Here is a 24,322-nt window from a genome sequence, read left to right as displayed (position 1 = left end):
TACTCTGTAGACTCTCATTGAAGCATCAAAACTATAAACGACACATGATGAATGTAGTAAACAAAAATCCTTTACCCTTCTGTTTAACCCTTTTTGCACTTTTGTCATGTGTTGACCTTGAGGCTCAGCTGTAAAGTGAAAACCATTTCAGGGACGTCATGAGAGGATTTCAGTCTAAAATATTAAAAATGATATATTTAGTAAACACGCTGGAGGGACTATGTCTCTTGGCTGGCCTGTGAACGCCTTGAAGTCCCACTGGAGGAGCTGGAAGAAGTGTCTGGGGTGAGGGAAGCCTGGGAGTCCCTGCATAGACTGCTGCCCCTGCGACTCAACCCCGGATAAGAGGAAAAACATGGATTATTATTTACTTTTTTCTTTCCTACATAATTCTTTAGATGTTACTTTTATATATTTGATGTCTTCTGTGTGTTTATGGAATGTAAAAAGTAGTAAAAATGAATAAATAAAACATTGAAAACTAGATGCGTCCAAATTTTTGCCTTGAAATTGTAAAGATTCTCAGTATTATGGAAACATCTGACCTCAGAGCGTCACATGTTTCAGAACCTGGATTAGAAACTGAAAAACTCGATAAATGGAACCAACACCTGGAGTTTTGTTTTGAGGTTTGAAAAATATAAAAAGTTTAAAAATATAAAAAACATCCAAACCATTCCAGGCCATGTCTCTCACAGCTCGGAGGAGGAAGAGGAGGAGGAAGAGGAGGAGGAAGAGGAGGAGGCAAAGGAGGTGTGATCCAACTAGAACAAGGTCGTGTGAGGTCCGACAGCTTCAGTCGCTCAGGTCATCACCTCCACCTGACACACTGGGGCTGTGATCGTTCTACAGACACGTGCACTGATGGAACAAGGACTCACTTATGTTACTTAAGTAAAAGTACAGATACAGGAGCAAAAAAATAAAATCCATATTCCTCTATTCTCTGATTTGTCCTAATGTTGTTTCCTCATCACAAACAGACCTGGAGTTGTGTTTTGTTTCACTTACAAATGTTTAACACACAAACCTGCATATTTAGACTGAGTTCTTCTCTCAAACCGAAAACACTCTGTTCCACCTTGTGATGTCATCATGTGGTAATACAGGAAGTGCTCCACTGTGTTTTTAAACTCCACACACCTTCACTAGAATCATTTGGATTATTTCAGTCCTGGAGTTGCCAATTTCTACTGAACTAAAGGTAAAAGGAGCTGTTAACTTGAAAACTACCACTTCATGACATCACAAGGTGGAGCAGAGCATTTTGAGGTTTGGAGATGCAGACAGACTAACAAAGTGTTACTCAAATATCAGAAGTCGATTTTGCAGAAGAGGTCCGCTTTAACTTCACTGACAAAGTAAAACAAAACAAACGATAAATGTGTCTGCCATCGTAAAGACAAGGAATGACTGATGCCGAAGTGTCAACAAATATGAAAAAGTGTCCCATCTGTAATCAACATAAATCTTCACAAGATCTGCTGAATAAACTGTAGAAGCCGGAGAGAGAGACTCTGCAATTTATATATCACATTTAAAATGACTTGAGCTGAGCCAAAGAGCTTCACATAAAAGTCAAACAAATACACTGATACACAACACACAGAGCTAGTAGAGCACTTCCTGTATTACCACTTGATGACATCACAAGGTGGAACAGAGTGTTTTCACTTTGAGAGAAGAACTCAGCCTAAATATGCAGGGTTTGTGTGTTAAACATGTGAATGAAACAAAACACAACTCCAGGTCTGTTTGTGATGAGGAAACAACATTAGAACAGATCAGAGAATAGAGGAATATGGACCTTTAAATGAATCTCTCTCTCTCACACTCACTTTATCCCTCTTTCCCTCCCTCCTCTCTTTCTCTCTCACACTTTTTATCCCTTGTTAACTGACTCTTCTTTCTCTCTCACTCTGTTTTTATCCTCCCCCCTCTCTCTCTCACTTATTTTTTTTATCCCTCTTTCCCTCTTCTCTCCCTCTTTCTGTTCCTCCCCTCTCTTTTTCTGTCTCCCTCTTTTCCTCCCTCCTCTCCCTCTTCTCTCCTCTCCCTCCCTCTCTATCCCTCTGTCATCCCTGTGGCAGATCCAGATCGTGGCCATTACGTTGCCTCGTTCCTATGGAAACTGCCCTCAGCCCTTCAGTGTTGAGTGTGTATGTATATATGTATATGTATGTATGTATATATATATATATATATATATATATATATATATATATATATATATATATATATATATATATATATATATATATATATATATATATATATATATATATATATATATATATATATATATATATGGGTGTGGGTGTGGGTGTGGGTGTGTGTGTGTGTGTGTGTACCTGTTCTCTGTACAGTATAAACTGATAAAAAAAAAGATAAACTGGTAAAAAAAAAAAAAAAGACATTGAGCTAATACAAACATGGTCAGTCTCAGAGGTAAACTCAATGATTCTTGATTAAATATTGAGGAGTGTGGCTCTTTGCCCTTTAGCTCCATGACATTTACGTTCAAGTCTCGTCATGGGATTCATTGAGTTACAGAAGCACAAAGCCGCCCCCACCATCTGAGTCATGACCGATGTAGAGCTTTAAAGTGATGGAACTGATTTAACCTGATTTTAAACTGATTTTAACTGATTTTAAAATTACTTAAAATGATTTAACCTGATTTGAAACTGATTTGAAACTGCTTTAAACAGATTTTAAACTGTTGCTGTAGTCCAAATTTACTCCTTACTTACCTTATGTATTCAGATATTCATAATTACTCACTGCGATAACTTAATAAGCACTTTTCACAACTTTCAGTGGTCAAAATTTAGTGCGCTATCAACTACAATGCCAATTGCACACTTCCTGCTGATTCATGAACAATCAACAGGCATTTTGATCTCTTATACTTGCACAATATTTCTGAACTGGGGCAAGACACATTTTGCTCAAATACCATAGACTGTATATATAAATGGACATAGCTAAAATGCCTGATAAAAATCCTCAAAATGCTTCTTAAACCTGTGTATAAATGTTCAAATGAGTATTGATAGTTTTGTTATAAATTAGTATCTGAGTTTGTTTTATTGACAACACAAATTTGAACTGTATTATTACAATACTGTTAAAAAATCATTAAAAAGTTCTTTCTAAAACCAAATTTGAATAAAAAAAAAAAGTCTTATCATTTGTGATTCATGATCTCAACATTGTAATATTTGACCATTTATCCAGTACTTTTTGGTTCTTATGTCACTCTGACCCTCACAGAAAAGTTCCTCCCAATCTCTCTCTGTTTTAGTGCGAATCAAAAGAAACCGAATGAGATGAGAACAGGCGATATCCTCCGCCAAGACTGACACCACCAAACGAAAATAGCTCTGAGCGCCGCTGTGGGTGAGGTCCAGTCTGGCACAAGCGAATGAACCTCGCAGTGGGTGAGGTCCAGACTGGCATGAGCGAATGAACCAAGAGACTGGGATAAGCTACATGCGATAACGCTTTGAAAATATCTGCCATTGGCTTTTCACTACGCTCCCTATGGACAGGTGACTGACAGGCCCTGCCCCTTCCAGCCTCCAGCCTCCTGCCTCCAGCCTCCTGCCTCCAGCCTCCTGCCTCCAGTCTCCAGCCTCCTGCCTCCAGCCTCCTGCCTCCACCCTCCTGCCTCCTGCCTCCAGTCTCCTTACTTCTGTCCTCTACCTTTTTATCACCATCTTTCCTAAACAGAATTAAACTACAAACCAATATTTTAGAGAGCTGGGAGATCTGACAGATAAACTAACATTTGTGATTTTTGTCTCATTATAAAAAATCTAAATGTGAAATGTAAATTGGCTCAGTTTCAATTCATCTGTGATCAAATGAGTTCAGATGCTGCCAAACTTTTAATGGGTGAATGTTTGAGTAAACTTGAATCTCTTATTTTCAAGACGCCATTTTACTCGTCTACCCCCATTTAACCTCCACCGGTACACGTTCACTGTGATGTACGCACTTCATTCTCCAGTTTTATTTTCTCATAGGATTCGGCAGCATCGCGTCGTCATTTTGGTATAAATTTAAAAAAATGTGCTGCTCTAGTGTGATGTGCAACTATCCATAGGGGGCGCCGACAGCATGCGGCGCTTTGTTGTCATGATGTTTACAGCGACATCAGCTCCCACTGGACACCGCAGTTTTCTAACGCGGAAGTCAGCGGACTTTCTTTTATTAAGTTGTTTTAGATGAATATTGTGATGTAAAATGTGTAAATTATAACAAGATGATCCACAGGGGTCACAGATGAGAACCATAGAGACACAAGCACAAGGGGACTGCTTTAGGGTGTGGCTTAAAGAGTCAGGGCTGTAGTGACCTCCTGTCTGCAGAAATAATGTAAATGTTTTAACTTGTAATTGTCTTTGCCAATGATGAAAGCGGGATTCGAAGCGGCAACCTTCAGTCCAGGTCACAAATGCTCTACCAACTGAGCCACTGTCACCCCAATAATAATAATAATGTGGGATTAAAGTAAATAACAATATGAATACAAATAGGACATTAAAATCTAAAATACATAAACAAAAGCATTTAAATTTTTATATCTGATCAAATATTTATATAAGTGAAGGCATCGGGTTTTGTTTTCCCGCCTCTTCTCTTTGGCTGAGTTTAAGCCACAATCGAGAGCCGTGTAACACGTTACGGAGCTGATTAATTTGTAATGAAGCGGCTCTGAGTCTGGCTCTGCATCGAGCACCAATTTGTACAATTTGAATGAAAGTGGGCGGCAGCGACGGCCTTTGTGTGGGCTCAAATTGCTCTGTGCAGTTTACAGTCAATACCAGCAGGTTTGCAACGGATATCAATAGAAGCAGATGCCCTCCCATGAGAAACCATTAGTGAAAGCTGTACTAAAGGCACAGACAGACGGGGCTCCATCTTGTTGGCTCAGAGCCTGCGGTGTGGATGGAGCTGATTGGCCCCATGGGGACGCTCGGTAAAGGTGTCACTATAGGGCCGTGTGCAGAGGCCAGGACGGAGAGCATCATCCCCGAGCTGTGCCTCACGAAGCAGAAATATTAACAATTATTACCACAAGTAGAAAGTAACTCATTACAAGTACTCAAGTTACTGTACTCGAGTAAATTGGTTGGATGATTGTACTTTTGAGTAATGAATAAACATTTATTTGAGCTTGTAACTGAGTGTAATGTTAATTGCATAAAAGCTGTGGTGGATGAAGTACTCGATTATGTTACTTAAGCAAAAGTATTAAAGTATCGGTTTAAAAATGTATGAGTAAAAATCAAAAGTTTCTCACAGATTTTGAGTCTTATAAAGCTTCAAATGTGGTGATTTTCATAAAGATTTTAGTTGAATTTTGTTCAACACAAACAACTGAATTGATCGTTTTGTTTTGTTTTTTTCTGTTTTCATTTGTATATTTTTGTTTTGTTCAAATTCTGACCGTGTTAAAAATAAACCCTCAGCCTTTTCAGCAGGTCTCACACAATAATAAAAATACTTTTACTTTTCAGTCCAGTTCATAAATGTAGTGAAGTAGAAAGTACAGATACTGTTGTCAAATGTTGTGGAGTAAAAGTAAAAAGTACACACTGTAAAATGCACTTAAGTAAAGTACAGATACCTTAAATGTATACTTAATTACAGTACTTTACTACTTTTACTTTGGTATGTTCCACCTCTGCCTTTACCGCACAATAATATTATTCAAGTAGAAGAAGTGATCCAAGAAATAAATTAAGTAAGAGTAAAGCATTTGAGGAAACTACAGCTCAATAGTAAATGTCTGTTTCATCATTTGATAAAATTCCACATTCCTGAATAAAAGTGATTTAATGTATTTAAAGCTAGTGGAGTGTCTGGTTCTATTCCCAGGTCGTCCGGCTGCTGTCTCGCCTCTCTACATCTATAAACCCACATAAGACTGGGCTTAAAATGACAAAATCCAGCTTTGATTCATTACAGAAACAGTTTTGGTTCTAAAACTCTGAGTAGTATTTCCCATGTGTACTTTCTACTTTAACTGAAATACAAACAGTACCTTTGCTTGCAGTGAAGTACATTATTAGCCATGTAACTGTACTTTTACCTGAGTACATTTTTTCAGTACTCTTTCCACCGCTGAGTTTAACAGTAATACTTTGTGATCAGTGCCATGTTTTACTGCAGTAACATCCGCCGCTCCAGCAGATACTTTACCCTGGTCGTTCCTTTGACTTGCTTCTCATGGAACCACCTACAGCAGAATTTAAAACGGAACCCGTTTTTATCTCTGTCGACTTTTAAAAACTCAAACCAGACCAACTGCTTTTAAGACTTTCTATCTTTAATCTGGAAATGTGTCAGTGCCTCATGTTTTGATGCACTTTTTCACTTTATGGTGGACGTAAGAGTGTTTGAGTGTGTTCTGTGTTGTTTTATGCTGCGTGTTGGACAGGTTCTCATTGCAAAAGATGTTCTCAATTGGCTTACCTGGTAAAATTTTGAATAACTAAAATAAATATACATTTTATCTATCAAATATTCCGTAGGATAATTTGTCTTTTGTTCCAGCTCAATCTGATTAAAGTCTGTGATCCGGACCAAATGTGAATGGTCCAAAGGTTGAGCCCTGCGGTGTCCCTCAAGAGGTTTTATACATAGACATTAATAATGGCTTTGGTTGTTGAGTAGGTGTGATGTGATTGGATTTGGCGATAGTGCAGTGGTTCGCAAGCTATAGTTTGCGAACCACTGGAGGTACATAAAGTTATCAGTGGAACTAGTGTTTGCCTGTTTTATCTACAGCTTTAGCCAACTTTTGTTTGTTTTTGTTACTGTGGCGATGGTGTATTTCAGATCAAGACATTAAAATCCAAATACAACAAATCAAATCAAAATATAAATAATCATCGTAAAAAGAAGATGACAAGAGGGTGGGTTTGGGTTTGTACTTAAACTGTTTTCTTAGGTGGTGTTTGCTGTGGAAACTTGAGGGAGACTGTAATAGTTTATGTGGCTCTTGTGCTTATTTGAATACCCATGAATGAGCAGGGGATTGATTTGACTGTTACAATGAGAAACAGCCATAAAAACACATTACTCCAGTGTAATTCTCCTCATCCTTCATAAGAATTTGATTTAACCCTGAGCTCTGTTGAAAGCCTCAGCCCTTTTCTGGCTTCAGTGGGCGGGCGATTGGATAACCTGACAGCAGAGAATCAAAAGAGATTGTTCCTGCACAACTTTGAACCTGGTTTGTGTAAAGACCCCAGACTGTGTAAAGAAATGGACTAAGTGAGTGTGACCTCACCCTCAGCGTTCACCTCCAGTCAAATGAAGTTCATCGAGGCTAGCAGTGCGGTGTGAGCACGGCCAAACTCTGGCCGACCTACTCAGTGTGGTGTGACAGTAAAAGTGCTTGGAATTGGGCTAAGAAGTGATCAGATCATCATATTTGTATGAATGGGTGTTGCAGAGCTGCTGTTTGACACATTCGTCCGACGAGGCCATTTGGATGAAGGCGACCCCGGGTTTGTCTGCACAGCTGAGCCCGGGCCTGTCTGTATGCTGTTCCACACAGTCCTCACAATGTATTTAGCCACAGGTGAAAGCCCTCCGTGTACAGGTAAAGTGGGCATGTGTCTGTGTCTGTATAGAGGTGAAGTGGGCGTGTGTGTGTGTGTACAGGTGAAGTGGGTGGGTGTGTGTGTTCACAGGGCTTTGTCTGGAAGCTCGTTCTTTGTTTTTTCTTTGTTGTCATGGAGATAAGTTCTCTGATCAGCTGATGGATTCTAACGTGGCTCATGGTGTTGGGGTGAATGATGCTCGGTGTGTATGTGAACAAGACCGACCTAAAAGTGAAGGAAACCACTGGGGGGCGCTCCACAGAGCCACAAACATGTGAAACCAATTAGACTGCAATTTGAGAAAAGAAAACTCTCATGAATGCAGAATCCCTCTACTCTCTTTACCTGACACAGACTGTTGCTGTTAATAGTGTTGGAAGTAACTGAACACATGTACTGATAATATGTTTTCAGAATACTAATTGAATACCAACTGTTTTCAGGTACAGTTACTTTCATTTGGCGGTGTTCAGAGTACAGTTACTTCTCTAAAATCAAAGAAATACATGGCAGCACTCGATCACACGATTTAGGCTCAAACTGCACAGAAACAGTGAGAAAAATATAAAACCCAGCTCTTGTTGTGAAGCAGGTGAGATTTTAACTTCTCCAATGAAAGACAAGAAACAGAACAAACAGTGGCACAAATATGAAGCTGTTTTTACTCCTAGTCTGTGTCTTTACTCTATAATGTAAATGTAACTCTGTGTAAAAGTATTCAGAGTATTCAGGACACAGTATTCTGATTGGCCCATGTGTCACAACACTTTACAAAATACATTTTACTGCAGTATTCAGTATTTTGCAACTAAATACATTTTCCCATCACTGGCTCTTAACATTGTTCTTTGCAAAACACACCTGTTTAATAATAAATGATGTTTTGTAGCTGCTCTAGTCTCACTGAATGAACTGCGGATTACCTCATTCACGTACCTGGACAGGTGTTTTGATACCTGTTGTCTGCCTGTCTCTGTTGGCCCCTCCCACACCTGTACACCTGCTTTTGTTTGGGCACATAACCAAACACATCCTTGTCTTGTTACATCACACGAGTCCTCCTCCGTCCTACAGAGAAAGCAGATACGACTATAGGATGAAATGGGATTAGCACGTCTGGCCTGGTCATGTAGTCTCTGCAAACTGCTGCTCACTTGATATGAGTTTGAGAACACTCTGCGTAGACACTTTACCTACGTGTTTATGGAACAGAGCGCTTAGTGTGTAGAGCATCTGCCAATCAGGTGCAGCTAAAACCCTAGACTGGGTAAAGAAGTGGACTAAGGGAGCGTCACCCACAGCGTTCAGCTCCAGTCAAATGAAGCTCATCGAGGCTAACAGTTATAGCGGCGAATTTGGAGCTGCGTTCTACATTTGGAATTCCAACAGCAAGTATCATAGCAACCAAAGAGCCAATCCAGAGCGAGGCTGTTGAAAGTAACGCCCCTTCCCGCTCACACCGTTGGTTTAGCAGAGAGCAGGCGCTTTGCAACTCTGTTAATTAAACCTGTTGCTAACGCTAGCAGGAGTGACCTCAGGGAAAGGAGGCGCCTGATTCGTCTGTTATTAATGTTCATATCTTGATTTACAGACACAATAGTGAAATAAAAAACCCAGGATCATGTGGAGCAGGTTAATACAAACATTTAAGACCAAAATGACGAGTTACAGAGAGAGCGGACACAGTTTTTACACAGAAAATGAATTGGAGCCAAAGTCGGTGGAGCCGGAAGTGCGCCAATGATCACTTCCTGTTTGGAACGCGGCGGCGGCTAACAGGTTAGCTATGTCTATTTAAATATACGGTCTGTGTGCTAAAACTAGTGTTGTCACGGTTCATTGGGCGACAGTAGCTCAGTTGATCGAGTGTTTTTTCACTGATTTGAAGGTTGACGGTTCAAATCCCGCTCCCACAGATGAATAGTGGTATTCAGAGCACAGTTACTTTCTTAATGTCAAAGGAAGTACATGATTTAATTTATCCTGTAATCTTGGCTTTGAACTGCCCAGTATGAAACGGTAAATGGACCACATTTTTATACAGCACTTTTCCACCTTAACACACCAGTATACACAGACACTGGGGCAAGGGGGGTTAAGTGTTTAGCCCAAGGACACAACAACAGCATTCAACTGTGGGAGCTGGAATCACACCATCAACCTGTGGATCTGAGTATCTGTCCGCTCCACCAATGATGTTTATGTCGAGAGCAAGATTAGCGAGAAAAAAAAATCACCTTGTAATTTTATGTAGTATTTTTCACTATAATTTAATGCAACTTGGTGTAAAAGTATTCTAAGTATTCAGAATACTGCACTCTGATTGGACCACGTCAAAAACATTTTAATCGTGTATTCAGTATTCTGTACCTAAATACATTTTCAAAGTATTTTTCCATCTCTGTCTACAGGAAACCCATCCAGAAAGAAACAGACGACAAAAGTTTCATAGATTTGAAGAGAACATTTTGTGCCGTTGTGTTTGTGCTTCTGTTACACTCCGTCTAATGTTCAGGAGGAAAGTCAATGCAAACTCATCTCTAACTTATACTAATAATATGAAAAGCAGCTGCAGTTCTCATCATTGTGTTCAAACAGAGATTATAAACATTACCAAAGAAACCAGCGTTTTTTTTAATAAGTGATATGATTAGATTTTCTCTTTATTTTTATCACTTCACTTGATGCTGTTGCTTAGGAGCAGGAGGCTTTGGTTCATTATAAGAGAAAAAGTTGTGTATATAAAAAGTTGTATATATAAAAATACAGGGTATAGCTAACCTGCTAGCCACCGCGTTCCAAACTGAAAGTGATCATGGGTGCATTTCTGGCTCCATCGACTCCCCTCTCTCTGTGACTGCTACTGTCAGACTCGTCATTTTGGTCTTAAATGTTCGTATTAACCTGCTCTACATGATCCTGGGGTTTATTTCACTATTGTGTCTGTAAATCAAGATATGAACATTAACAGCAGACAAATCAAGCGTCTTCTTTCCCCAAGGTCGTTCCTGCTAGCGTTAGCAACAGGTTTAATTGATAGTGTTGCTAAGCGCCCGCTCCCTGCTAAACCAGTGATGCGGGCGGAAAGGGGCTTTACCTTCATCATCCTCGCTCCGGATTGGCTCTTTAGTTGCTATGATACTTGCGATCGAAATTCCAGATATGGAACTCTGCTCCAAATTGCCCCCATAACTGCTCTAGCCACGATGAACTTTATTTGGAGCTGAATTTTGTGGATGATGTCACACTCCACTTTTTTATGGTTACAAGTGCCATAGACAATACTGAAATTAAACTAGTTTATTTTAAACACTTTGCAGTGGTCTAAAGTTGTTCCTCACGGACCTTATGCATTCTGAGCATTCCAATGATTCACCACGATGAGTTTCTAAGCACTTTTCACCATTTTCAGAGACCAAAGTGCAGTTTTGCCCTGGTTAAACTAACAACGACTGACTAAAAACGTGCTTCCTGATTATCAATGCAATAGAATTAGATGCAGACGGTACACACCAGAATTATTTTGACTCAAGAGCTGCGTTTACAATATATCTGTGTTGGAGCAGGACCCATTTTAATCAAACACATGGGAGTTGGATTGGACAAAGGGCCTTTAAACCAGGGCCTTTAAACCAAGACCTTTAAACCGGGGCCTTTAAACCGGGACCTTTAAACCAGTTCCTTTAAACCAAGACCTTTAAACCAAGACCTTTAAACCAAGACCTTTAAACCGGGGCCTTTAAACCGGGACCTTTAAACCGGGGCCTTTAAACCGGGGCCTTTAAACCGGGGCCTTTAAACCGGGGCCTTTAAACCGGGACCTTTAAACCGGGACCTTTAAACCAAGACCTTTAAACCGGGGCCTTTAAACCGGGGCCTTTAAACCGGGACCTTTAAACCGGGACCTTTAAACCGGGACCTTTAAACCGGGGCCTTTAAACCGGGGCCTTTAAACCGGGGCCTTTAAACCAGGGCCTTTAAACCAAGACCTTTAAACCGGGGCCTTTAAACCGGGACCTTTAAACCAGTTCCTTTAAACCAAGACCTTTAAACCAAGACCTTTAAACCAAGACCTTTAAACCGGGGCCTTTAAACCGGGACCTTTAAACCGGGGCCTTTAAACCGGGGCCTTTAAACCGGGGCCTTTAAACCGGGGCCTTTAAACCGGGGCCTTTAAACCGGGACCTTTAAACCGGGACCTTTAAACCAAGACCTTTAAACCGGGGCCTTTAAACCGGGGCCTTTAAACCGGGACCTTTAAACCGGGACCTTTAAACCGGGGCCTTTAAACCGGGGCCTTTAAACCGGGGCCTTTAAACCGGGGCCTTTAAACCGGGGCCTTTAAACCGGGACCTTTAAACCGGGGCCTTTAAACCGGGGCCTTTAAACCAGGCTCTTACACTGAAAGCAGCCACATTAACATTATAATCACAAACATAATAACTGAAAGAACCCAGCCTTATTCCTTATTATACCCCACTGGATACTCATGGCTGATTTAGTGAACGATGTGCCGAGCGATGACGACTTCGACAGCTGAAGTTTGAGAAAAACTGCCACAAAACTGCCCCGAGCCAATAACTGCCAGCTCTGGAGGCTTATTACAACATCAACAACTGCAAAATGGAAACACATCTCCTGCTCATATGGACCGAGCGAGAGGTGAAGCAATTCAGAATGGATGCACTTTTTGAATTGCATGGAGGGAATATCTGCTTTTGCCATTTTAAAACATATCTGTTGTGCTTGTGTCTCTATGGTTCTCATCTCTGTGTATCATTACGTTATAATTTACCCATTTTAAATTACAATGTTCATCTAAAAGCACTTAATAAAAGAAACAAGTCCGCTGACTTCCAAGTTAGAAAACTGCGGTATCCAATTGGAGCTGATGTCAAACGTCATCACAACAAAGCGCCGCATGCTGTCGGCGCCCCCTATGGACACCTGCACATCACACTAGAGCAGCTCATTTTTTTCCAGTCCTCCTGTTAAACTGCACTGAGCCACAAAGGTCACAGAGCGAAGTATTACCGCATTAAAACAGGTGTCCTTCCGAGTGTCATGAGATCTAAACCAGGTCTAAAACCAGACTGTTCTAGACAAAGACAAACTTTACTGAAGGAAACACAGCTCACACTGTTTTTACAATTTAATTCAATCATATTTACCTCAGTCGATCTGAACAAGGACCAGCCAAAGGAGGTCAAAGGTTAAACTCATGTTTCAGAGTGTAGAGGCAAACAGACTGAAGCACGGGACACTTTGAACTGAAGGCCATTTGTTATGTTCTAATGTTTGAAATTTCAGTGTCATTTTGATTTTATTGGCACATTTGAGTCAGCTAAAGATGCACTGTGTAACTTTTCAGGTGAAGGGGGCTTTACCTGGAATGTTCCATAGTATCTCTTTACTGAGGTGCTTTTGGGTGAGTTTAGATAAACACTGAACCAGATGTTTTAATAAAAGATGTGCCTCTGGGAACACGTGTTCTGAAGCGACAGCTGAGCCCTGTTTACGTCCTGTTTGTTGTACAATATGTTTTTTGATTTGTTCCCATGGTAACGGAGAGGTCGGGGGCCTCTGTGGCTCACACTCTGAGCTCTTTTTGAAACTTTTTGTTTTTTGATTTTAGTTTTTTCCATCATATCATTGGGTTTGACCTTAAGAAGTGCAGCGTGACAAAAGGAGATGAGGAAAACCTTTTTGCTTTCATTCTGTTTGTGATGTAACGTCAATTTTGTGCAATTTCTGTAGAAGTCAAAAAAAGAAATGCAGCATGTGCAGTTCAAAGGCACGAGTGAGGGACTGTTGGATTGTGTGAAATTGAATTGTTTTTCCTGTATCCATGGAGACTGCTCAAGAGGCTAGCTAAGGAGCTAGCGATGGACCTTTGAGATGGGAGCGGCCCATTACATCAGCAACTGAAACAACAGAGCGAAGAGAAACTGAGGCTTAAAGAGGCTTTACAGTGACTCCAGAGCTGCCCCACTGCCCCCTGGAGGCTCCTGTGATACTGCAGGACACAGAGGATGGACACTTTTGTCCTGAGGGCTATTACTCCCCTCAAACTGCCCTGACACAAAATCTGTTGACCCCTGCTGACCAGTCCTCCTGTTAAACTGCACTGAGACGCAAAGGCCACTGAGACAAGCTGTGTTTTTGCAGCTAAACTTCAGTTTCCCAATTTCTCTTCTCTCTCTCTCCCCCTCTCTCTCTCTCTCTGTCTCTATTTCTCCCCCATCTCTCTCTCCCTCTCTCTCTCTCCCTGTGTCTCCTTTCTCCCTGCCCCCTCTCTCTCTCCTTCTTTTTCTCCCTCTCCCTCTCTTTCTTTGTTCTCTCCCTCTCTGTTTCTATTTCCCTCTCTCTTTCTCTCTCCCTCCTTCTCTCGCTCTATTTCTCTCTTTTCACTTTTTCCTTCTCTCTCTTTCAGTCCTGCCTCATTCTTTGAATACACTGAGTCTCATTAGACACTGATGGAGTCCTGAAATGTCATATAGTTTGACTTCCTCACTCTCCCTCACTCTTCTTCACTCTCTCTCACTCCCCCTCACTCTCCCTCACTCTTACTCACTCTCCTTTCCTCTCTCATCTCCACTTTTATCTTGGCCTTTAAACCAACCATTTTTATCTGTTTCTGAGATTTAAAAAAAAAAGTCTCAGATTAAAATGTTTTGGCCAGAGTGAAGTTTTTCACAGTAATTCTAACAAAAACTAGCATGCTAACGGCGCAACACCCTTATTTTCTGGATTCCAGCCGATTCAAACTCTAAAGCTTCCTCAGATTCAGACAGCACATAAAGGTGTTATTTTGTCTCTAAAAGGTGCATTCACAAACCGCGGCAAGAAATTAATTTGGTACATCCCCTTTAAATACATGTAAATAAATTAAATTCTATCAAGTGAACTTTGGTACATGTCTGTCAGTGGAAAACACCTTTAAGATTGTTCTATTCATAAATGCACTCTCTCTCCCCTCCTTTATCATTACATTTGAGCTCTACCCTTATCTGTCCTATCTTCCCCGCAGCAGCAAAATCATCTTCCTCTGCAGCCTCTCTATTTCTTCTTCACCACCCAGGTCTAAGCTTAAAGGGCTCGTACTGTGCTATTCAAACGTTTCCTCATCACAAACAGACCTGGAGTTATGTTTTGTTGTTTCATTCACACATATTTAACACACAAACCCTGTATATTTAGGCTGAGTTCTTCTCTCAAACTGAAAACTCTCTGTTCCACCTTGTGATGTCATCATGTGGTGATACAGGAAGTGCTCCACTGTGTTTTGAAACTCCACACAGCTTCACTAGAATTATTTGGATCATTTCAGTCCTGGAATTGCCAATCTCTATTGAAGGTAAAACGAGCTGTAAACTTGAAAACTACCGCTTCATGACATCACAAGGTGGAACAGAACATTTTGAGCTTTGGAGATGTAGACAGACTAATAATAAAGTGGAGGTAACAGCGTTAGAACATGGATTAAACCTCCCAAGAGTCAGTTTTGCATAATACAGCCTCTTTAAACAGGAGACCGCTTCCTTATAACAAATCTATTATCTTTTCTGTCCAAACCTTGCCTCATTTGTCAGCCTGAACCTCTCCTGGCTCCATTATCGCCGCCTTTTCCACCTCTCTGTTACAGCCGTATTATTATTTCTGATTTGCTGAGAGCACAAAGGTCAGTTGTCACAATTCCGAACAAGAAAATCTCCGGTTCCCTGCCTCCTGCGGTCAATTAACACCCTCATCCTCTCAGTGTTTGAACCGGAGCTCGTGTTTGGACGCTGCCCTCCTGCTACGCTAACCCTACCTCATTTGCAACAGTCTCCAAAGAATTCGCTGTCGTTTTGCAGATAATGTGATGAGAGCCGTAATGGAGGATGTTAACGGCGCGTGTGGTTGGGGCAGATTGTGTTTGTGTTTCTCTTTAGACATATGCTGTTCAGTTGTGGGCGAGTTGCGAGTGTGAGCTGTGATCCCGAGCCGAACGGGCGCTTTCTCACGCCAAGTTCGTAGTTTGTGCTGATCTGAGCGGGTGAAATGACTCTCATTAAACCGAGGCACTGAGCACATAACGAGGATTACAGAATGTTGCGTTTGTATAGGGTCTTATCTGCGATGCTAGCGCTAATAAGCAGTTAACGCTAGCGCCTCAGGAACAGTTATGTCGTTAATGTAAAGTGGGGTCGTGTTCTTAATGTGGAAAGATCTGATGAGTTTGTTTTTATTGCAGACTTAAAGGGGCACTATGGAGCTTTTTGTTGGAGGGTCTGCCACCAGCGGTCTCCATGGAGATGTGGGCGGCAACAGGTCTCCGATGGTAGAGCGTTTTCCCAATGATCTGGAGGTTGGCAGTTTGAATCCCGCTCTCAACGTAAACATTGTTGGTTGAGCGGTCAGATCGACTCATCCACAGGTTGACGGTGCGATTCCAGCTCCCACAGATGAATGCTGTTGTTGTGTCCTTGGGCAAGACTCTTAACCCACCTCACCCCCAGTGTCTGTGTTGAAACTATACTCTTTTTTTTTTTTTTTACCATTTACCATGTATCTCTTTGCATTTACCGTGTATCTCTTTGTATTAATGTTCCACTGCATGGCTTTAAACTGATCTATCTCCATGGTGACAAGCAGGTGACGCAACCAGGCCAAGTTACAGGTCAGATCTGTAAAAGGTGACCCCACTCTTTTAAGAACGCAATGAATATACAGTAAGTTAGATAAGTCCCATGCTGTGGAACACTGGGTGTCTGCTGCATCTATTTACAAAGCATTTTATTGTTCGATAATCAGCACGTGCGCATTAGCATGCTAGTTGTTAGCTTTAACTTGACAACAAAACTCTGCACTGGTGTCTGAGGGTTGTGAAAAGCACATCATGGTGAATATTTAGGATTTTCTGAATGCGTAAGGTCAGAGAGGAAAAACTTTGGACCACTGCAAAATGTTTAAAATGAACTAGCTCTGTTTTTCATGTTTTTAAGAAGCTAAAAATCTGGTACAGAGCCTTTAATTAAGAGTTTAGGAGCATAGATTGTGTAAAGAAGTGGACTAAAAGTGTGTGACATCCCCCAGAGCGTTCGGCTCCAGCTACAGGTGGATGAAGCTCATTGAGGCCAGCAGTTATAGCGGCCAAATTGGAGCCGAGTTCCATATTTTGAATTCTGACCATAAGTATCATAGCAACCAAATAGCCAATCCAAATGAGGCTGTTGAAGGTAACGCCCCTTCCCACCCACACCTCTGGTTTAGCAGGGAGCAGGCGCTTAGCAGCTCTGTCAATTAAACCTGTTGCTAACGCTAGCAGGAGTTACCTTAGGGAAAGAAGACGCCTGATTTGTCTGTTATTAATGTTCATATCTTGATTTACAGACACAATAGTGAAATAAAAAACCCAGGATCATGTAGAGCGGGTTAATACGAACATTTAAGACCAAAATGATGAGTCTGACAGCAGCAGTTACAGAGAGAGGGGACACAGTTTTTACACAGAAAGTGAATTGGAGCCAGAGACAATGGAGCTGGAAATGCGCCCATGATCACTTCCTGTTTGTAACGTGGTGGCTAACAGGTTAGCTTTGTCCATTTATATAAACAGTCTGTGGTTAGGAGTTTGTTATTATTTACATAGTTCTAAGTTTGTCTCATTGTTAATAAAGTGGATAAACTCTCCTCTGCAGACAGACTCCACATTACGTTTGCCATGTCGTCTTCTGCCTCATTACAGCTCTGTTCTCTCGTGATCTTTACTTATTAATGTTGTTTTTTGGTGGGACTTGGAGTGGATGTGAGAATATGCTGTTTTTACACGGTCAGTGGTCACACGTGTGAACGCATGGCTGTGTGTCCTCTAAAGGATCCATCTCGGTCCGGACTCTCCTAACAAGTACTGAAATAATCATGAGAACATCCCCGGCTTTGCAGGGGCTCGCTCAGCAGAAGGAGATTGAGACGAAGCAAATGAGAGACGCATTTAAACTCACAAACCCCCAAATATCTCGCTCCGACACCTTAAATTAGGTTTGCGTCTCAAAATAGACAGTTTACGAGTTCACGCTGTCAAGATGAGTAATGGGTTATTAAAGTTAGCTAACGCGGCTAACACGAGCGTAGCGTTGTTCCCTTGTTTGTCTCTATAATCTCATTTTATTCTGCCAAAATGTGAATCATCTTGGAGTAGAACGATGTTATTGTGAGACGAGGGCGTTGTAGATTGCTGCTGGACAAAGCCGAAATAAATTTACAGCCAGTTTAGAGAAAATTACACGTCTGCATCACAGAATCAGTGTAATTTATAACATTAGCGGGGCTGGAAAACCCAAGGCACAGTTTTGTAATTACATCTATTTATGACTGCTGCATCTTGCTTTAAAACCTCACTATAATTTTGAATTTTGAAGAATTTTTGGAAAGGAATTTAAAATCTATTAGAAGGAGCAAACAGGAGCAGGAAATAGTTTTTAGTTCTGACATGTTTACAACCATAATGAAATGTTCCACTTTCAAGCTGATTTTGGTTATGCCTTATGAATTCTTCAATAAGTAAAGAATTGGAACAAAGGGCACAACATTTTCAAAGCTAAATATTCACTCAAAAATGTGTATTCTGATGTTTTCCCGCAGTTTTTTCTGGGATAAGACTTCACCGCAAACCCTATTGTCCACACAAAAAACATTGTTGTCTAAAGTGCTCCAAAGACGACAGGACATCTGACTTAATCCATACATTTTATATTTTAATCACATGCTGCATTCTTCAAGTTTCAGTTTGGTACAAAATGCTCATGCAGCTTCAGTGAAAAGTGCAAAAACGTCTGAGAAAAACACGAGTCCAGAACATGAGCATGCCAAAGAGACAGGGTCACTCCTAAAGCTGTGACACACTTCAAATCGTGCAAAGTTTAAGTTACAAAGATCAGAAAATACTTTGTGACAGGTCCAGAGTAAAACACCTCACTCAACTTCACAATCATGCTGCAGGACATTCATGAAGCTCTATCCCCCAAAACAAACTCAAAACATTATGAGGTAACAACTTGTAAACACCTATGTAAGTTTTGTTCAAGTTGGCAAATTCAAATGCACTGATCCAGCTCCATGTAAACAGCCGGGTTTTACGCACGAGCTTTACGCACGGGCTTTACGCACGGGGAGTCTTTGCATATGCGTCCTCAGCTCAGCCCGATCATCACCGTCTCCACGTCTTTGGACGGTCTCCGGTCCTTCACCAGGAAGTTGATCATGCTTTCGGATTTGATCATCAGGTTACAGCCGAGGAAGAAAATCCCGAAGACCACGGTGAGCGACAGGACGCACAGCACCGCGATCTGCACCACGCGCATCACAAACAGTTTGCGCTCGTCCTGCAGCGCGTTCAGGGGCCCCCCTCCGTCCGCCGTCACCACCGTGTCCGTGGCGTTCCCGGAGTAGTTGGCCAGAGTCCCCGCGATGGTCTGACTGCTGTTGAACAGCGCGCCCTGCGTCATGTCAAACAAAGACACGTTCATGTTTCCGAAATGATTGTCACAAAATGGACACCGCGAAACCAGAACTGGAGCCTAAACTTCGCGTCATGTGCGCGTCACAACAAACAAATAAAACTAACAGAGAAAACAAACAAATAAAACGAACAAATAAAACCAAACATGTGTTTAATGTCCGGAGTTTGGACACAGCTCCGCGCGTAAAGTCCACAGGCTCCTGCGTAAAAGCGTCTGGGAGTAAAAACCCGCGCGTCCTGACTCCAGTCTGTCCGCGCGTGTAACAGGAGACGGTCCCACGCGCGTCCGCACTCGCCCGCGAGCGGCTCTTTTGTGCCAAGTCCCTGGAGCGTCTTAAAGTGACGATGAGGAGAGTGATGAAGAGGAGGGTGATGATGAACTCCCCGCTGAGCGCAGTGGGGCGGCACGGCAGCAGGCGCTCAGGTGCGTATGACGTCACACGGCTCACACACGACTCCCACACGAGTCCCCCACACACGAATCCCACTCAAACGAGTCCCACATACACGGGTCCCACTCACACGATTCCCACACAAACGAGTCTCACCCACACACGAATCCCACACACGAGTCTCACACACGAGTCCCACACACACACGAGTCCCACACACACAAGTCCCACACACACGGGTCCCACACACACGAGTCCCACACACTCAAACGAGTCCCACACACGCGAGTCTCACACACACGAGTCCCACACACACACGAGTCTCACACACGAGTCTCACACACACAAGCGAGTCCCACACACACGAGTCTCACACACACGAGTCTCACACACACACACGAGTCCCACACCCGAGTCCCACACACACCCGAGTTCCACACACACGAGTCCCACACACACGAGTCCCACACACATGAGTCCCACACACGAGTCTCACACACACGAGTCCCACACACACACACGAGTCCCTCACACACGAGTCCCACACACACACGAGTCCCACACACACACACACGAGTCACACACACACGAGTCCGATGCATACGAGTCCCACACACACACACACACGAGTCTCACACACATGAGTCTCACACACACACACAAGTCGCACACACACGAGTCCCACACACGAGTCCCACACACACAAGTCTCACACACGAGTCTCACACACACACACACCCCCGAGTCCCACACACACACGAGTCTCACACACATGAGTCACACACACGAGTCTCACACACACGAGTCCCACACACACACACGAGTCCCACACACACGAGTCCACCACCCACGAGTCCTACACACGAGTCTCACACACGAGTCTCACACATGAGTCCCACACAAACGAGTCCCACACACACGAGTCCCACACACATGAGTCTCACACACACGAGTCTCACACAAACGAGTCTCACACACACGAGTCTCACACAAACGAGTCTTACACAAACGAGTCCCACACACACGAGTCTCACACACATGAGTCTCACACACACGAGTCTCACACAAACGAGTCTCACACACACGAGTCTCACACAAACGAGTCTTACACAAACGAGTCCCACACACACGAGTCTCACACAAACAAGATCTACACAAACGAGTCTCTCACACACGAGTCCCACACACACGAATCCCACACACATGAGACTCACACACGAGTCCCACACAAACGAGTCTCACACAAACCAGTCCCACACACACACACACACGAGTCCCACACACACGTCCCACATGAGTCCCACGCACACGAGTCCCACACACCTTCAGATGACACATCCAATGTCAGGAGCCAAGAAAGTCACTTAAACATGATTAATGCTGTTTAACTCTTTCATGCTGTTTAACTCTTTAATGCTGTTTAACCCTTTAACGCTGTTTAACTCTTTAATGCTGTTTAACCCTTTAATGCTGTTTAACCCTTTAACGCCCACAGTCCTTCAGTGTTTCACTGGTGATGACTTATTTCATGAATTAAACTGGAACAGAAAAAAAACTTTTGATGACATTAGATTTTTTTCCCATCAAGACTTTTTTTTCCCAGTGAGACATTTTTTTCTCTCGGTTCTTCATGATGATGATGATGATGATGATAATGATGATGAGGACGAAGAGGAGGATGATGATGATGATGATGAGGATGATGGTGATGAGGAGGGTGAAGATGATGATGATGATGATGAAGATGATGTTGAGGTGGATGATGATGATGATGATGATGATGATGATGATGGTGATGAGGAGGAGGGTGAAGATGATGATGAAGATGATGGTGATGATGATGATGATGATGATGATGATGATGAATCTAAAGCCTCTTTGCTCTTTGATTGTTTGTCACTTAGTCACAAAGTGAACACATTTAAATCTTACCTCTGTGTCTTCAGACTAATCTACCGTTGGATTCGTTTTGGTTTAATGTGTGAGTGGTTTGAAAAAGTTTGGTGTATTTTTAGCTGTGTCGCTTGTTGCCGGGCGGATATAGAAAGTCACACATGAAGCATCAATGAAGTGACTGAACTGGCTCCTGCTGCAGAGTCGTCTTTTATAATGAAATCTGAGGTTCAAATGTGGGTCGTGGCTTAGTCGGTAGAGCGTTTATCCACTGACCCCCAGGTTGGTGGTGCAATTCTAGCTCCCACAGGTGAATGCTGTTGTTGTGTCCTTGGGCAGGACACTTTACCCTCCTCATCAGTGTAGAAGTGTTATTTGCTGTGCTCACGTCTCAGTATTGATCATTGATTGAGTTTGTGATAGATGTTTTAGTCGTTAAAAAGCGTCACCATTGACGGTTGTGGTTGGTCAATATTGGATTTATAACTGTTCAGAGAAAAGAGCCCATAATGACGACTGTTACAAACATAGTTACCTTCAACAGCCTCTCTCCTGATTGGCTCTTTGGTTGCTATGATACTCGCGGTCGGAATTACAAATTCTCTGCTGCAAATTGGTCGCTATAGCTGTTAGCCTCGATGAGCTTCATTCACCAGCAGCTGTCATGATGATAGAGGATGAGTCTGTAGTTTATGTCTTAGGCTGATGGGGGGGTTGCAATTTAAGCGAAAGCCTCATACATTTATATGCAGATAATGCTGTTTTGTATGAGAGCTCCCTCTGCTGGCCAGCTTGATTTTAAAACTGCAGCAAGATTTTAATGAAACAACAAACGAGTCTTGTGTCCAAATGAATTAAAGAGAATAAATAGTCCTGGATCATGTAGATATGATAAACTTTAACACTTTAGATTTTTTCTCTCAGCCCTTCGTTTCGTAACAGGACATCGCATCTGTCGGAAGAACAACACTGTATGAATGTATTTATAAAATGTTCTTATAAAATGTATTTATGGGACGACGACGACAGACCGACTCAATATACCACCTGTTTGTTGAACTTTGACATAGGAACTTTTAATACAAGATCTCATGATGGTCTATGTCTAAAAACTGAACAATAGAGAGGAGGAGAGAGGGAGGAGAGGAAGAGAGGATGAGGAGCATTGGGGAGAGGGGGAAGAACAGAGAACTAGAAGAACTTTTAATCCAAGATCTCATGATTGTCTAAAAACTATTCACTCTAAAACTGAAATGGGTAAAAAACCTTTTGGTTATTTTACTTCTCAAAAATGAAACATTTCAAGGACATGCAAAGCTGGAGCCACCGCAGCACTTAAATAATGTGGAGATAAACATTTATAATCACACCTGCTCCTGTTTTAATGTTTTAAATGGCGTCGTAGTCTATGTGTGAACATCATGTATTGGAAATGGGGACATTTTTCATTATATTTGTATTGTACTTTCCTGCATGTTAATGTTGAAATGTTTTATAATGTCATTATATTGAAATGTGTTCACCTGCCCAAGGACTGCAGATGTAAAGTAGCAGGAGCTAAATCAGGGAAAAATCATCTTTTCTTTAGTGTTAATAAGTTTGTCCTCTGTCCCTGACATAGAAAGAATAAACTAAATTAAATAAATAAGTTTCACTCAAATAACAATGAAAATTCAAAAAACATTGTGAGACTTCTCCAGTCACAGTGGTCGTCTTCTGTCTAAAGCACTTTGTTTCTCGTTGTTAAAGACTCTGGAGCCTGCACTCTTACAGTTCAATAGTTCAAAAGTGACCTGTGTCCAGATTCTTGACCTGTATGTGTCTCTGCAGACAGACACTGAAACTGTCAACCCAAATGAGAGAGTCATGTGAGGCTCATTCTGCTTTCTGATTGGATAATCATTTTGAACCAAAAAACAGATTGTAACATAAATAAATGGTGTCAGGTCCAGTGTTTTTGTCATTAAGAATAAATCAGCATTGCAATAGTTCTCAGTAAACGTTGTATTTGATTTGAACATGTTTATGCACCTGTCACACACACACACCCCCACACACACACGTCTGTTCACACACACACTTGTCCACACACACACCTATCCACAGACAGACACACACACCTGTTCACTCACACACATACTTGTCGCCACACACATACCTGTCCCCACACACATACCTGCCCACCCACACACCTGTCACACACACACCTGTCACACACACACCTGTCACACACACTCTGACTGTAACGATTTAAACAGTGAATGCACAAACTCATTTTCTTTCATCCTTTGACTAAACACAGCCGTAAACCTCAGGCCAAAGCTGTGAACTCATTTGTGTTGTGTGAGTGGGAGCAGTGTAAGTGTGTGTGAGCAGTATAAATGTGTGTGAGCAGTGTAAGTGTGTGTGAGCAGGAGCAGTGTAAATGTGTAAATCCCCCAACGCAACGTAAGCCAAGAATCAATATCCAGGACTTGTAAGAGAGTTAGTGTGAAATGTGACCGTTTTGATCCAGTCCACGGCTCTTTTTAAACACAATTTTTGTCTTTATCCCTTTTCAGTTAAGTGTTGTCACAGCAAACTAGGCGGCCATACTTCATTGGGCAGTTTTTGGGTTTGTTTTTTTTTTACATCAGATGCCCTGTCTTAACCATTGACACACACAGTGACAGTTGTGCAGGTAACTCTGATGAAAGGCCGATTGAGACGATGAGCACACGACACATTGTTGATTTACATTTCGTGCAATGTTCTTTAGGGCCGTAGTCGACTAAAGACGTGTGCAGGGGTTTGGCTGATTGACTAGCAAGGGGGCATGGTCAAAACTCAAAACGATTACTATTATTTCTCTATGTATCTGAGCCAAACTGCACTTACAAGACTACACCTGCACGGGGAGTTCATGCAAAAAC

At 42.1% G+C, this 24,322-nt stretch overlaps 2 protein-coding genes across 2 annotated transcripts in view; one reads left to right on the top strand and one right to left on the bottom strand.

Moving 5' to 3' along the window:
- Positions 1 to 927: 927 nt before the first annotated feature.
- tlk2 (tousled-like kinase 2) overlaps positions 928 to 24,322 on the top strand; it is a 97,243-nt gene continuing 73,848 nt past the window's right edge. Inside the window, exon 1 of the mRNA XM_055223622.1 lies at positions 928 to 932. The gene's annotated coding sequence lies outside the window, so the exon portion shown is untranslated. The remainder of the gene's footprint in view (positions 933 to 24,322) is intronic.
- On the bottom strand, positions 18,797 to 19,132 carry rprml (reprimo-like). The gene has a single exon (XM_033971431.2). The coding sequence runs from the start codon at positions 19,130 to 19,132 to the stop codon at positions 18,797 to 18,799; it is 336 nt and encodes a 111-aa protein (XP_033827322.1).

This window comes from Periophthalmus magnuspinnatus, chromosome 8 (assembly GCF_009829125.3).
Source record: "Periophthalmus magnuspinnatus isolate fPerMag1 chromosome 8, fPerMag1.2.pri, whole genome shotgun sequence".
In the NCBI taxonomy this organism is placed as follows: Eukaryota; Metazoa; Chordata; class Actinopteri; order Gobiiformes; family Gobiidae; genus Periophthalmus; species Periophthalmus magnuspinnatus.
Note: the sequence above shows the minus strand (reverse complement) of the source record. Positions and strands in the feature narration are given on the sequence as shown.

Coding starts and splice junctions, on each gene's coding strand:
- rprml (XM_033971431.2), bottom strand. CDS start 19,132: ATGAACGTGTCTTTGTTTGACATGACGCAGGGCGCGCTGTTCAACAGC.